The sequence below is a fragment of the Mirounga angustirostris genome, unplaced genomic scaffold (assembly GCF_029215605.1).
Source record: "Mirounga angustirostris isolate CCGP_5_RB_7025 unplaced genomic scaffold, mMirAng1.0.hap1 SCAF_2, whole genome shotgun sequence".
NCBI classification, from domain to species: domain Eukaryota; kingdom Metazoa; phylum Chordata; class Mammalia; order Carnivora; family Phocidae; genus Mirounga; species Mirounga angustirostris.
In genome coordinates, this window is record NW_026991710.1 from 71,554,532 (window position 1) to 71,569,108 (window position 14,577).

General features: G+C 37.9%; 1 protein-coding gene across 7 annotated transcripts in view; it reads right to left on the reverse strand.

Annotated features, from left to right (window-relative positions):
- Positions 1–14,577, reverse strand: part of FAM13A (family with sequence similarity 13 member A) — a 351,485-nt gene that overhangs the window by 220,041 nt on the left and 116,867 nt on the right. For 4 of the 7 annotated variants that reach the window (XM_064584795.1, XM_054508809.2, XM_064584794.1 and 1 more), the window contains exon 5: positions 4,284–4,346. The exons of the other annotated variants lie outside the window; for them this stretch is intronic. In XM_064584795.1, coding sequence (XP_064440865.1) covers positions 4,284–4,346 — 63 coding nt within the window. The remainder of the gene's footprint in view (positions 1–4,283; positions 4,347–14,577) is intronic. 7 annotated transcript variants of the gene reach the window in all.

Sequence of the window (14,577 nt, forward strand, 5' to 3'; positions counted from 1 at the left end):
AATGAAGCTGGGAAAAAATTCTTAGTGGCACCAAAAAATGTGAATTTTCTCTTTATACATAAACAGACCATATGTTCATACTGTATAATATAAAATATAGCATGAAGAATATACTCAATGTTCTTACTGTTTATATCAGAATAAATAGTATATATGACACATTTCATCTCCAATGGGAAGAAACATTCCCCAAATTAGCAAGTTACAGGCAAAATCACCCATCTTTGATCTAAGTAACCTTTGAGAAGGAACAATGGAAATGTTTCCAAATGAGCTAAAAAAGCTTTGGCAAGGCTTTTGATGAAATCAATACCAAGAAACCCACGGTCTTCACCAAGAGTTCATCTTGCAATGTTCCTGAAAATAATGGAAAACTTGGATTGTTCATTGCTATAGCATCAATCCATTTTCAGGTCTTAGTAAAGATGCATAACAGCAGTTACAAAAACAGTAAAAAAAAAAAAATAATAATAATAAAATAAAAAAAAAAAAGACGAAGTTACTCTTGTTTCTTTTCCCCCGTACCCTGTATAGATACATGAATTTTATTCTAAACCTTAGCCTAGTGAATACTACAGAAAAGTTTCTTCAAGTAGCAAACCTAACACAAATTTCAGCTCTCTGCCTTTTCTTTTTTTAACTGTGGTTAAGAAAAAAAGCAGGTAATGTAGAATTTACCATCTTAACCATTTTTAAGCGTATAATTCAGTAAAGTATATTCACATTGTTGTGAAACAGATATCCAAAAATTTTTCATTTTGCAAACTGAAACTCTATAGCCATTAAACAACTTCCCTTATCCTGCTCCCCCTAGGTCCTGGCAACCAACAATCTACTTTCTGTTTCAATGAATTTGACTACTTTTGATACTTCACATAAACGTAATCATACAGTATTTGTCTTATTGTGGATTTTTTAACTTAGCATAATGTCCTCCAGGTTCATCCATGTTGATGCAAATGACAGAACTCCTTTCTTCTTTAAGGCTGAATAATATTCCCTCGTGTGTGTGTGTGTGTGTGTGTATCACATTTTGTTTACCCATATATCCAATCAGTTGATGTTTTGTTGCTTCCATCATGGCTAATATGCCTTGTCTTTTTTTTATATGGAAGTGTTAAAGAGCAACAAAACATTTTAATTAAAAAAAAAATTTGCAACAAAGTGTTTAAATGTCAAGACAAGAAAGAACAGAGTAAGAAAAATGAACAAATTCTAAAGTTAGCCTTTACCCAACCAAAGTGAGCCAAAATGTTCGGAAATAACAAACATTTTCTGTTTACTTCCAGAAAAATAAAACAATAAAATGTTAGACTTCCTGAATTTAGTTGGTCTGCCAATAGCTAAGCCAAAGTGGGTCTTAAGAAAATCTAAAATAAGACAACTTAATTTGGACAACACATAATACCTTATAAGGTATTATATATTTCTGTATTCTTCAGCAGAAGGACATGTTGTCAAATTTCCAAAAAGGTAAATACTTTATCAGTAGCAAAAATGAAAATGGTTCATGAACTTATTTCTTTTATCTGTTCCTTTAAGGCAGCCTGAGGGGAACACAGGAGAATGCTTCTGTCCAAGTAGAGTTAGAATACTTTTCTAAACACTAAATTGTCAGCTATCTATCCATAAATCCAACCATTCATCTGTCCACCAATTAATTGAAGTACCAGAGGCTAGGCAAACACTGGCACTTCTAGATGGTAAATCAGATTCTTTCCCAAAAGAAGTTTGCAAGTGGCATCAGGGGGAGTAGACAGAAAAGATAAATGTTAACATGCTTAAACAACTATACAAAAGATGACAGGGATACAAAATATATGTCTGTTCAAAATGTTAACTCCAAGAAAAGTAATTATTACTTGTTATTCCCACCACCACCATTTTCCACTTTTCTAGCTCTTACTTTCTTGATTATAATCCCATTGGGATATTACTCTGTCAGGTCAAATCAGTACAAGTCCAAGAAATTCCACAGTGCTTCTTTAACACCCCCTCACACATTTGTAACTTTCACAAAGATTTTCTTAAGATTGGATGTTACTCTTTGTATTTCCTCTCAGTTTCAGCTACAGCAGAGCACCAGATAAAAGACCCCTCATAACTTTAAAGTAAAATCAGAACATTTATATAATCTATCTGAAAACAGGCAATCTCCAAGTAATAAACAGCTGTGTCTTAAAAATTCACATTGTAACTCTGACAACCATAAACACTGATGAAAGAAATTGAAGGTGATACTAACAAATGGAAAGATAGTCCATGCTCATGGATTGGAAGAATTAGTATTGTTACAGTATCCATACTATCCAAAGCAATCTATAGATTCAATGTAATCCCTATCAAAGTAGCAACAGCATTTTTTCACAGAACTACAATAAACGATACTAAAATTTGTATGGAACCATGAAAGACCTCAAATAGCCCAAACAGTCCTGAGAAAGAACAAAGCTGGACCTATCACAATCCCACATTTCAAGATCTACTACAAAGCAGTAGTAGTAAGGTACCAGCATAAAAACAGATATGATAGATAAATGGAATAGACTAGAGAGCCCAGAAATAAACCCATGTTTATATGGTCAATTAATCTATGACAGAGGGGGCAAGAATATGCAATTGGGGAAAAGACAGTCTCTTTAACAAATGGTGTTGGGAAAACTGGACAACAACATGCAAAAGAATGAAACTGAACTAATAACACCATATATAAAAATAAACTCAAAATGGATTAAAGACCTAAATGTGAGACCTGAAACCATAAAAATCCCAAAAGAGAACACAAGTAGTAATTTCTTGGACATCGGCCATAGCAACATTTTTCTAGATATGTCTCCTGAGGCAAAGGAAACAAAAGCAAAAATGAACTATTGGGACTACAGCAAAATAAAAAGTTTTTGCACAGCAAAGGAAACCATCACCAAAACAAAAAGGCAACCTACTGAATGGGAGAAGACATTTGCAAATGATGTATCTGATGAGGGGTTAAGATCCTAAATATATAAAGAATTTGTACAACTCGACACCAAAGCAACAAACAATCCAATTAAAATGGGGAGAAGACATGAATAGACATTTTTCCAAAGAAGATCTATAGATGGCCACCAGACACATGAAAAGATACTCATCATCACTTCTCATCAGGGAAATGCAAATCACAACTACAATGTGATATCACCTCACACCTGTCAGAATGGCTAAAATCAACAACACAAGAAACAACAGGTGTTGGCAAGGATGTGGAGAAAAAGGAACCCTTGTGCACTGTCGATGGGAATGCAAACAGGTGCAGCCACCATGGAAAACAGTATGGAGGTTCCTCAAAAAAATTAAAAATAGAAACACCATATGATCAAGTAATTCCACTACTGGGTATTTACCCGAAGAAAACAACAACACTAATTTGAAAAGATATATGCACCCCTATGTTTTTTGCATTATTTACAATAGCTAAAAAATGGAAACTTAAGTGTCCATCAATAAATGAATGGATAAAGATGTGACGTGTGTATGATATATATATATATATAAATGGAAGATTACACAGCCACAAAAGGATGACATCTTGCCACATGAGACAGCAGGAATGGACCTAGAAGGTATAATACTAAGTGAAATCCAGCCTGAGAAAGACAAATACCATATGATTCCACTTATATGTGGAATCTAAAAAAAAAAAACAAAAACAAATGAGTAAACAAATAAAAAACAGAATCAGACACATAAATATAGAGAACAAACTGATGGTTGCAAGAGGGAAGGATGGGCAAAATGGGTGAAGGGAAGTGGGGGATGCAGGCTTCCAGTTTTAGAATAAAATCAGGGGAATAAAAGGTACAGCATGGGGAATATGGTCAATGACATTATAATAGTATGGTAACAGACGATACACACTTGTGGTAAGCACAGCATAACTTATAAACTTATTGAATCACTATGCTGTACACCTGAAACTAATGTAACATTGTGTGTCAACTATACTTAAAAAATAAAAAAGGTTCACATTTTAGGTTAGCCACCTAGACTATAGAACATATTCTCTCATTTCAAAAAAAGAAGCAAGCATGGTGTTTAGGTTCTTATGTCACACTCCAAAAAATCAGTTTAACATATAAATTAGAAGACTTACATTCTTCACAACACAAATGAGACTAGGAGAGCAAATGAAGCATATTATATTATGTTAAAAAATATTTTTGTGTATTTGTTCAGAAACTGGAAAAAAGTAACAAAGAGAATGATACATGGAAGCAGTAGAAAAGGAATACTTATTGAGTACTTACTATGTAGTGGACACTCGGCTAAACATTTTGAATCCATAATCTGATTTAATCCTTACAACAGTCCTAGGAAGAAGATGCTGGTATAAACTACTGTTCTGTTAGAGATAAAGCAACATTATGCAAAATGAAAAAACAAGATGCTAGAGACCACATACGGTATGATTCCATTTGTATGGAATGTCAAGAAAGGAAAATTTAGAGAGACAGACAGTAGATTAGAGGCTTCCTGCAGACTGAGTCAACTGTAAAGGGAGCTTGAGGGGTCTCACAGGAGTAAAAATGTTCCAAAACTGATTTGTGATGTTTATATCATTCAGCAAATTTACTAAAGTCATTGAATTGTATACTTGAAATGGGAGAATCTTAGAATATGTAAAAATATACCCCAATAATAAAGCTGTTACAAAAAAAAAAAAAAAGATGGAGAAACACAGGCCTAGAATTTAAGGAATTTACCCAAGGTCACTATGTTACTTTCCTATTGTCGCTATAACAAATTACTGAACTTAGTGATTTAAAACAATACAAATTATTATCTTACAGTTCTGGAGGCCAAAAGTCCAAAATGGGTCTTGCAGGGCTAAAATCAAGGTGTTGGCAGGGCTGCATTCCTTCCTGGGGGGAGAATGATTCTTTGCCTTTCTAGCTTCTAGAGGCTTCTTCTTGAATCATTCTGACCTCTCCTTCCATCATTGCATCTCCTTCTCTGACCCTCCTGCCTCCCTCTTATAAGGTCTCTTGTGACTACACTGAGTCTAAATGGATGATCTCATCTCAAAATCTTTCTCTTAATCATGTCTGCAACATCTCTTCTACCATAGAAAGTAACATATTCACAGGTTCCAGGGATTAGGATATGGACATCTTTGGGGGTTATTCTGTCCCACTGCAGTCACTTCTCTAGGCAGATTTAAAACCAAATCCAAGACCAGGCAGTCTGAGCACCTGTTTGCATAAGCACTACATTACTATCCACTCCTGCCCCACAGTAAGAAAGCACTGGGACAGTTCTGAAAATGTCTTCTCCAAATAAACTGGACACTCAGAAAGAAAAGATTCTGGGGTCTCCCTTCTTTTTTAATTCAACTAGCCAACATATAGTACATCATTAGTTTCAGATGTAGAATTCAATAATTCACCAGTTGCATATAACACCAAGTGCTCATCACATCATGTGGATTCTAGGGTCTTAAAAGCAACTTGCATTCTCCAGAGTTCTAGGGGCAGCCATCTCAGATTTAAAGTGGTTGGCAAGGAGGAGGAACAAGATGGTGGAGGAGGAGGAGACCTAAATTTCGTCTGGTCCGAGGAATTCAGCTAAATAGGGATCAAACCATTCTGAACACCTACGAACTCAACAGGAGATCAAAGAAAAGAATAGGAGCAACTCTCTGAACAGAAAAGTGACTGCTTTCTGGAAGGTAGGATGTGTGGAGAAGTGAATCCGAGGTGATATTCGGGAAGATAGACTGCTGGGGGAGGAAGCCTCCATCAGCCGATACCAGCAAGTGATAGAGCAGCCGAGCACAAAATCTGAACTTTTAGAAGTCTGCTCTGCTGAGGGACATCGCTCCAGTGGCTAAGCGGGGGGTGGAACCCTCACTGGGACAGTGGGGTCTCAGGACCTCAGGGTCACAGAAAGACTGGGGGTGCCTGAGTGTAGCAGGGCTCCCAGGGATCGGAACGGGGAAGCCGGCTGCAGAGACAGAGCCAAGGAGTGGGCTCTGAGCTTGGGGTTGCCATAAACTGTGATCTGCGGCACCGTTGGGCCACTGCTCTTCCAGCAGGGACCCAACAAGCGGCAGACCTGGGGAGACTCCCCTTCCTCCCGGGGGAGGAGCAGTGCAGGAATGCACTGCAGGGATCTGCTGGGTTTGGAGACTCCACATGGGGTCGTGTGCTGCACAACCAGGTGCCGGTCACAGGCCGGGTGAGCACGGAGTGTGGCCGGAGACCAGGGAGATGGGAGTGATTCACTGCTTTTCTCTGGGGGCTCGCTGAGGAGTGGGGCCCTGAGTTCTCGGCTCCTCTGGGGCGGAGTTTAGGAGGCTGCCATTTTCACTCTCATCCTCCAAAGCTGTACGGAAAACTTGCAGGGAACAAAAGCTTCCGAGAACAAACCCAAGCATATTACTTAGCCCGGACAGGCAAGGGTGGGGCAATTCCACTTCCAGCAAAGACATTTGAGAACCACCTCAAGGCCCCCTGCCCCAGAAGATCAGGAAGAACAGACAGCCAAGACCAATTTACCAATCAATGAGAACAGCAGAACTCCAGCACTAGGGGAATACTGCACATAGAATTCAGGGCTTTTTCCCCCTGATTCTTTAGTCTTTCAAAGTTAATTTAAAAAAAAAAATTTTTTTTGAAAATATCTTTTTTCCTTTTTCAACCAACATCTCATCAATCCTTTTTAAAAAAAATCTTTTTTAGGGGCGACTGGGTGGCTCAGTCATTAAGTGTCTGCCTTTGGCTCAGGTCATGATCCCAGGGTCCCGGGATCAAGCCCCACATCAGGCTCCCTGCTCGGTGGGAAGCCTGCTTCTCCCTCCTCCACTCCCCCTGCTTGTGTTCCCTCTCTCGCTGTCTCTCTCTCTGTCAAATAAATAAATAATATCGTAAAAATAAATAATAAAAAAGTCTTTTTTATTTTTCATTTTTAGAGTCATATTCTATCCCTTCATAGCAGTTAACTTTATTTTTGGTATATATATATAAGTTGTTCTCTCTTCAAAATTTTGGGATACAGTTTCTTCTAACAGACCAAAATACACCCTAAATAACTAGTGTATGGCTTTGTTCTAGTCTCCTGCCTGATCACATTCTCTCCTTTTTTTTTTAAATCCTCTTCTTTTTTCAACCTTTTTATCTTATCAATTCCTTTTATAAAATCTTTTATAATTTTAATCTTTACAGTCATATTCCAACTCTTCATCGTATTTACCCTTATTTTTGTACATACAAGTTTTTCTTTCTTTAAAATTTTGGGAGCCACTTTCTTCTAATAGACAAAAATATGCCCCAAATCTAGTGTGTGGCAATGATCTATGCACCAGCCTGATCATATTTGATCATATTCTGTTTTGTTTGTTTTGTTTATTTTTTATCTTTTTCTTTCTTTTTTCTTTCTTTCCCCTTTTCCCCCCCTGGTTTCAGGTCTCTTCTAATTTGTTTAGTGTATATTTTCTGGGGTCGTTGTTACCATGTTAGCATTTTGTTCTCCCATTCATCTATTCTTCTCTGGACAAAGTGACAAGATGGGAAAAAAACACCTCAAAAAAAAGACAAGAGGTAGTACTGACTGCCAGGGACCTAATCAATACGGACATTAGTAAGATGTGGAACTAGAGTTCAGAATGATGATTTTAAAGATACTAGCTGGGCTTGAAAAAAGCATGGAAGTTATTAGAGAAACCCTTTCCAGAGAAATAAAAGAACTAAAATCTAACCAAGTCAAAATCAAAAAGGCTATTAATGAGATGCAATAAAAAATGGAGGCTCTAACTGCTAGGATAAATGAGGCAGAAGAGAGAATTAGTGATATAGAAGAACAATGATGGAAAATAAAGAAGCTGAGAAAAAGAGAGATAAACAACTACTGGATCACGAGGGCAGAATTCGAGAGAAAAGTGATACCATAAGACAAAACAATATTAGAATAATTCGGATCCCAGAAGAAGAAAGAGAGAGGGGGGCTGAAGGTATATTGGAGCAAATTATAGCAGAGAACTTCCCTAATTTGGGGAAGGAAACAGGCATCAAAATCCAGGAGGTACAGAAACCCCCCCACAAAATCAATAAAAATAGGTCAACACCCCGACATCTAATAGTAAAACTGACGAGTCTCAGAGACAAAGAGAAAATCCTGAAAGCAGCTCGGGAGAAGAGATCTGTAACCTACAACAGTAGAAACATTAGATTGGCAACAGACCTCTCCACAGAGACCTGGCAGGCCAGAAAGGACTGGCATGATATATTCAGAGCACTAAATGAGAAAAATATGCAGCCAAGAATACTATATCCAGCTAGGCTGTCATTGAAAATAGAAGGAGAGATAAAAAGCTTCTAGGACAAACAAAAATTAAAGGAATTTGCAAACACAAAACCAGCCCTATAAGAAATCTAAGCAAAGAGAGAGCCTAAAAGTAACAGAGACCAGAAAGGAACACAGACAATATACAGTAACAGTAACTTACAGGCAATACCATGGCACTAAATTCATATCTTTCAATAGTTACCCTGAATGTAAATGGGCTAAATGCCCCAATCAAAAGACACAGGCTATCAGATTGGATAAAAAAACAAGACCCACCGATTTGCTGTCTGCAAGAGACTCATTTTAGACCCAATGACACCCCCAGATTGAAAGTGAGGGGGTGGAAAATCATTTACCATGCTAATGGACACCAAAAGAAAGCTGGGGTGGCAATCCTTATATCAGACAAATTAGATTTTAAACCAAAGACTGTAATAAGAGATGAGGAAGGACACTATATCATACTTAAAGGGTTTATGCAACAAGAAGATCTAACAATTGTAAATATCGATGCCCCTAACATGGGAGCAGACAATTATATAAGGCAATTAATAACAAAAGCAAAGAAACACATTGACAACAATACAATAATAGTGGAAGACTTTAACACCCCCCTCACTGAAATGGACAGATCATCTAAGCAAAAGATCAACAAGGAAATAAAGACTTTATTTTATTTTATTTTTAAAAGATTTTATTTATTTTTTAACAGACAGAGAAACAGTGAGAGAGGGAACAGAAGCAGGGAGAATGGGAGAGGGAGAAGAAGGCTTCCCGCCGAGCAGGGAGCCCGATGTGGGACTCGATCCCAGGACCCTGGGATCATGACCTGAGCTGAAGGCAGACGCTTAACGACTGAGCCACCCAGGCGCCCGGAAATAAAGACTTTAAATGACACACTGGACCAAATGGACTTCACAGATATATTCAGAACATTCCATCCCAAAGCAACAGAATACACATTCTTCTCTAGTGCCCATGGAACATTCTCCAGAAGAGAACACATCCTAGGTCACAAATCAGGTCTCAACCAGTACCAAAAGATTGGGATCATTCCCTGCATATTTTCAGACCACAATGCTTTGAAACTAGAACTCAATCACAAGAGGAAAGTTGGAAAGAACTCAAATACATGGAGGCTAAAGAGCATCCTACTAAAGAATGAATGGGTCAACCAGGAAATTAAAGAAGAATTTAAAAAATTCATGGAAATGAAAACACAACTGTTCAAAATCTTTGGGATGCAGCAAAGGCAATCCTAAGAGGAAAGTGTATAGCAATACAAGCCTTTCTCAAGAAACAAGAAAGGTCTCAAATACACAGCCTAACCCTACACCTAAAGGAGCTGGAGAAAGAACGGCAAGTAAAGCCTAAACCCAGCAGGAGAAGAGAAATAATAAAGATCAGAGCAGAAATCAATGAAATAGAAACCAAAAGAACAGTAGAACAGATCAACGAAACTAGGAACTGGTTCCTTGAAAGAATTAATAAGACTGATAAACCCCTGGCCAGACTTATCAAAAAGAAAAGAGAAATGACCCAAATAAATAAAATCATGAATGAAAGAGGAGAGATCACAACCAACACCAAAGAAATACAAACAATTATAAGAACATATTATGAGCAACTCTATGCCAGCAAATGAGATAATCTGGAAGAAATGGATACATTCCTAGAGATGTATCAACTACCAAAACTGAACCAGGAAGAAATAGAAAACCTGAACAGACCTATAACCCCTAAGGAAATGGAAGCAGTCATCAAAAATCTCCCAACCAACAAGAGCCCAGGGCCAGATGGCTTTCCAGGGGAATTCTTCCAAACATTTAAAGAAGAATTAAGACCTATTCTTCTGAAACTATTCCAAAAAATAGAAATGGAAGGAAAACTTCCAAACTCATTTTATGAGGCCACCATTACCTTGATCCCAAAATGAAAGACCCCATCAGAAAGGAGAATTACAGACCAATATCCCTGATGAACATGGATGCAAAAATTGTCACCACAATACTAGTCAATAGGATCCAACAGTACATGAAAAGGATTATTCACCACGACCAAGTGGGATTTATTCCTGGGCTGGAAGTTTGGTTCAACATCTGCAAATCAATCAATGTGATACATTAATTAAAGAAAGTACAAGAACCATAGGATCCTCTCAATAGAGGCAGAAAAAGCATTTGACAAAGTACAGCATCCTTTCTTGATCAAAACTCCTCAGAGTATAGGGATAGAGGGTACATACCTCAATATCATAAAAGCCATCTATGAAAAACCCACAGCGAATATCATTCCCAATGGGGAAAAACTAAGAGCTTTCCCCCTAAGGTCAGGAACACGGCAGGGATGTCCACTATCACCACTGCTATTCAACATAGTATTAGAAGTCCTAGCCACAGCAATCAGACAACAAAAAGAAAAGGCATCCGAATTGGCAAAGAAGTCAAACTCTCACTCTTTGCAGATGATGATACTTTATGTGGAAAACCCAAAAGACTCCACCCCAAGAGTGCTAGAACTCATACAGGAATTCAGTAAAGTGGCAGGATATAAAATCAATGCACAGAAATCAGTGGCATTCCTATACACCAACAATGAAACTGGACTATTTTCTTACACCACACACAAAAATAGACTCAAAATGGTTGAAAGGCCGAAATGTGAAACAGCAGTCCATCAAAATCCTAAAGGAGAACACAGGCAACAACCTCTTCGACCTCAGCCACAGCAACTTCTTCCTAGAAACATCGCCAAAGGCAAGGGAAGCAATGGCAAAAATGAACTATTGGGACTTCATCAAGATAAAAAGCTGTTGTACAGCAAAAGAATCAGTCAACAAAACCAAAAGACAACCGACAGAATGGGAGAAGATATTTGCAAATGACATATCAGATAAAGGGCTAGTATCCAAAATCTATAAAGAACTTATCAAACTCAACACCCAAAGGACAAATGATCCAATCAAGAAATGGGCAGAAGACATGAACAGACATTTTTCCAAAGAAGACATCCAAATGGCCAACAGACACATGAAAAAGTGCTCAGCATTGCTTGGCATCAGGGAAATCCAAATCAAAACCTCAATGAGATACCACCTCACACCAGTCAGAATGGCTAAAATTAACAAGTCAGGAAACGACAGATGTTGGCGGGGATGTGGAGAAAGGGGAACCCTCCTATGCTGTTGGTGGAAATGCAAGCTGGTGCAGCCACTCTGGAAAACAGTATGGAGGTTCCTCAAAAAGTCGAAAATAGAGCTACCCTATGACCCAGCAATTGCACTACTGGGTATTTACCCCAAAGATACAAATGTAGGGATCTGAAGGGGTATGTGCACCCCGATGTTTATAGCAGCAAAGTCCACAATAGCCAAACAATGGAAAGAGCCAAGATGTTCATCAATAGATGAATGGATAGAGAGGATGTGGTAGAGAGCAAGAGGCCTTCCTCTTGCTGCTTGTATTCCAAAGTTCATGATAAATCGGTTTCAGAATATATATACAGTGGAATATTATGCAGCCATCAAAAGGAATGAAAGCTTGACATTTGCAATGACTTGAATGGAACTGGAGGGTATTATGCTGAGTGAAATAAGTCAGAGAAAGAGATGTATCATATGATCTCACTGATATGAGGAATTCTTAATCTCAGGAAACAAACAGTGTTGCTGAAATGGTGGGTGGTGGGAGGGGTGGGGTGGCTGGGTGATAGACACTGGGGAGGGTATGGGCTATGGTGAGCGCTGTGAATTGTGTAAGACTGTTGAATCACAGACCTGTACCTCTGAAACAAATAATACATTATATGTAAAAAAGAAAAAAAGAAGATAGTAGGAAGGGAAAAATGAAGGGGGGGCGGAGATCGGAGCAGGAGACGAACCATGAGAGACTATGGACTCTGAAAAACAAACTGAGGGTTCTAGAGGGGAGGGGGTGGGGGGATGCGCTAGCCTGGTGATGGTATTAAAGAGGGCATGTACTGAATGGAGCACTGGGTGTTATACGCAAACAATGAATCATAGAACACTGCATCAAAAACTAATGATGTAATGTATGGTGATTAACATAATAAAATAAAATAAAAAGACCAAAAAAATAAATAAATAAAGTAGTTGGCAATTCACATGTATGGCAACATGTGTACTAAGACAAGAGCAATCTCTCACCTCTCTGCAAGGCATAAATGACAAAGCTGTAGGAAATCCTTTAGGAAAATAAACAGTCAGTTATTGTCTTTCTGCCTCATTCTTATTGTTTGCTTTCTTTTATTTATTTATTTATTTATTTAAAGATTTTATTTATTTGACAGAGAGAGAGAGATAGCGAGAGCAGGAACACAAGCAGGGGGAGTGGGAGAACAAGAAGCAGGCTTCCTGCCAAGCAGGGAGCCCGATGTGGGACTCGATCCCAGGACCATGGGATCATGACCTGAGCCGAAGGCAGATGCTTAACGACTGAGCCACCCAGGCGCCCTGTTTGCTTTCTTTTAAAAATAAATAGCACAATTTTCAACATCCTAAGGCTTATTTGATTTTTTGAGTGAGAAAGACAGTTTAATAATGTTATCCTAAATTTGAGTGGAAGTATAACTGAAGATATAAGAATAATTTATGATTAAGTTTAACTATAAAATAATAAAAAGAAAAACAAGGATAAAAAACAACCTGCCCAAATGATTAGGAACAATCCCTTGGTTCTACTCCCTCAATATCATTTGCTATAAAGAAAGAAAAAATACATGAAAGACCAAACAGTTTTTTTTCTAAATTAAAACCTCAGTTGAAATATTAAGATGAGCTATTGGGCAGTCTCATGGAGGGAAGAGAAAAGAATGGAGACAGGAGGTAGGAAGAAATGTATAGAGGTATACCCAAGACCCTTTTTATTTAAAAAACACCTTCTTCTTTATCATGATCATTAGAACGTTAATTTTTAACATAAGTAGAATATTCATCTTGATATAATATCACATTCTTTGATCAGTTGCCTAGCCAGACCTATCTGGAATACTGTCACTGTTTATTTTCTGGGGTTCCTCCCTCCCCCACATGGCTTACCCAATACCCTGTTTAAACTACAACCCAAATGTAGGGTTTCTTTCTAAGGGTAGGCAATGTCTCTTGCGAAACTGCTTTTTGAAAAAATTTACAGATTACTGAACATATATGCGATGATTTATATTCGTAAAAAGTTTTGTGCAAGTTGTAACAGAAGGAACAGTTACTAAAGAACACAAATGCTAGTGAGAAGAAAATTCACAAGCAAAGAAAATTATGTCTTATGGACATTGATAAACTGCCTGAGATTCTTAAAAGGCACAAATATCTGTTTACACTAATTCTTAACACTTCTTTAAGGAGGCCTTCCTCTTGCTGCTTGTATTCCAAAGTTCATGATAAATCGGTTTCAGAATATACTTTCTGTAAACACAATGATTAAATGGTGATTTAATTCCAAGTTACCTGAGAGCAGCCAATAACATCCAAAAAATTTTAAAATACCTTACATTGAAATGGAAAAAAACCCTAAAAACCAGAAAACAATATAGTTGCAACAAAAGCTTTAAAACGAAATACCCATTTGAAAAATAAAAGAAAGCAATAAATTTTGTTTTACCTGCAATTCACTTATTCACTTAACAATTAACATCTACATTTTTCAAGAACGGGAATATATCAAAAGGAATTTTTGCCTTTGTAGAACTTGCCTTTAGTGGTGTGGGGAGGAGGAGGGGAACTGGTTAATAAATACAGAATGTATCAAATATTGAATGTACCTCAAATGAGGGTACTTGAAGACTCATTTAAGGGAAACATTTTGGATTCTCTCCATTGAAGGGTTCTAAACATAAGTTTTTATTTTTTTATTTTTTATTTTTTATTTTTTAAAGATTTTATTTATTTATATGACAGAGAGAGACAGTGAGAACAGGAACACAAGCAGGGGGAGTGGGAGAGGGAGAAGCAGGCTTCCCGCTGAGCAGGGAGCCCGATGTGGGACTCGATCCCAGGACCCTGGGATCATGACCTGAGCCGAAGGCAGACGCTTAATGACTGAGCCACCCAGGCGCCCCATAAGTTTTTATTTTAATGCTGTTTAGTTCCACTCCAGAATTTATGGAATCTTTTTCTCTTACACAGAGTAAGAGAAAAAGTAAGAGTAAATGAAAGAGGAGAGGCAGGGTAAGGAGATAACTGGATAAGCGTCAGAAGAGAAGAAGAAAGAATGAAAGAGATTAAGGAAGATTCCGAACAAGCAT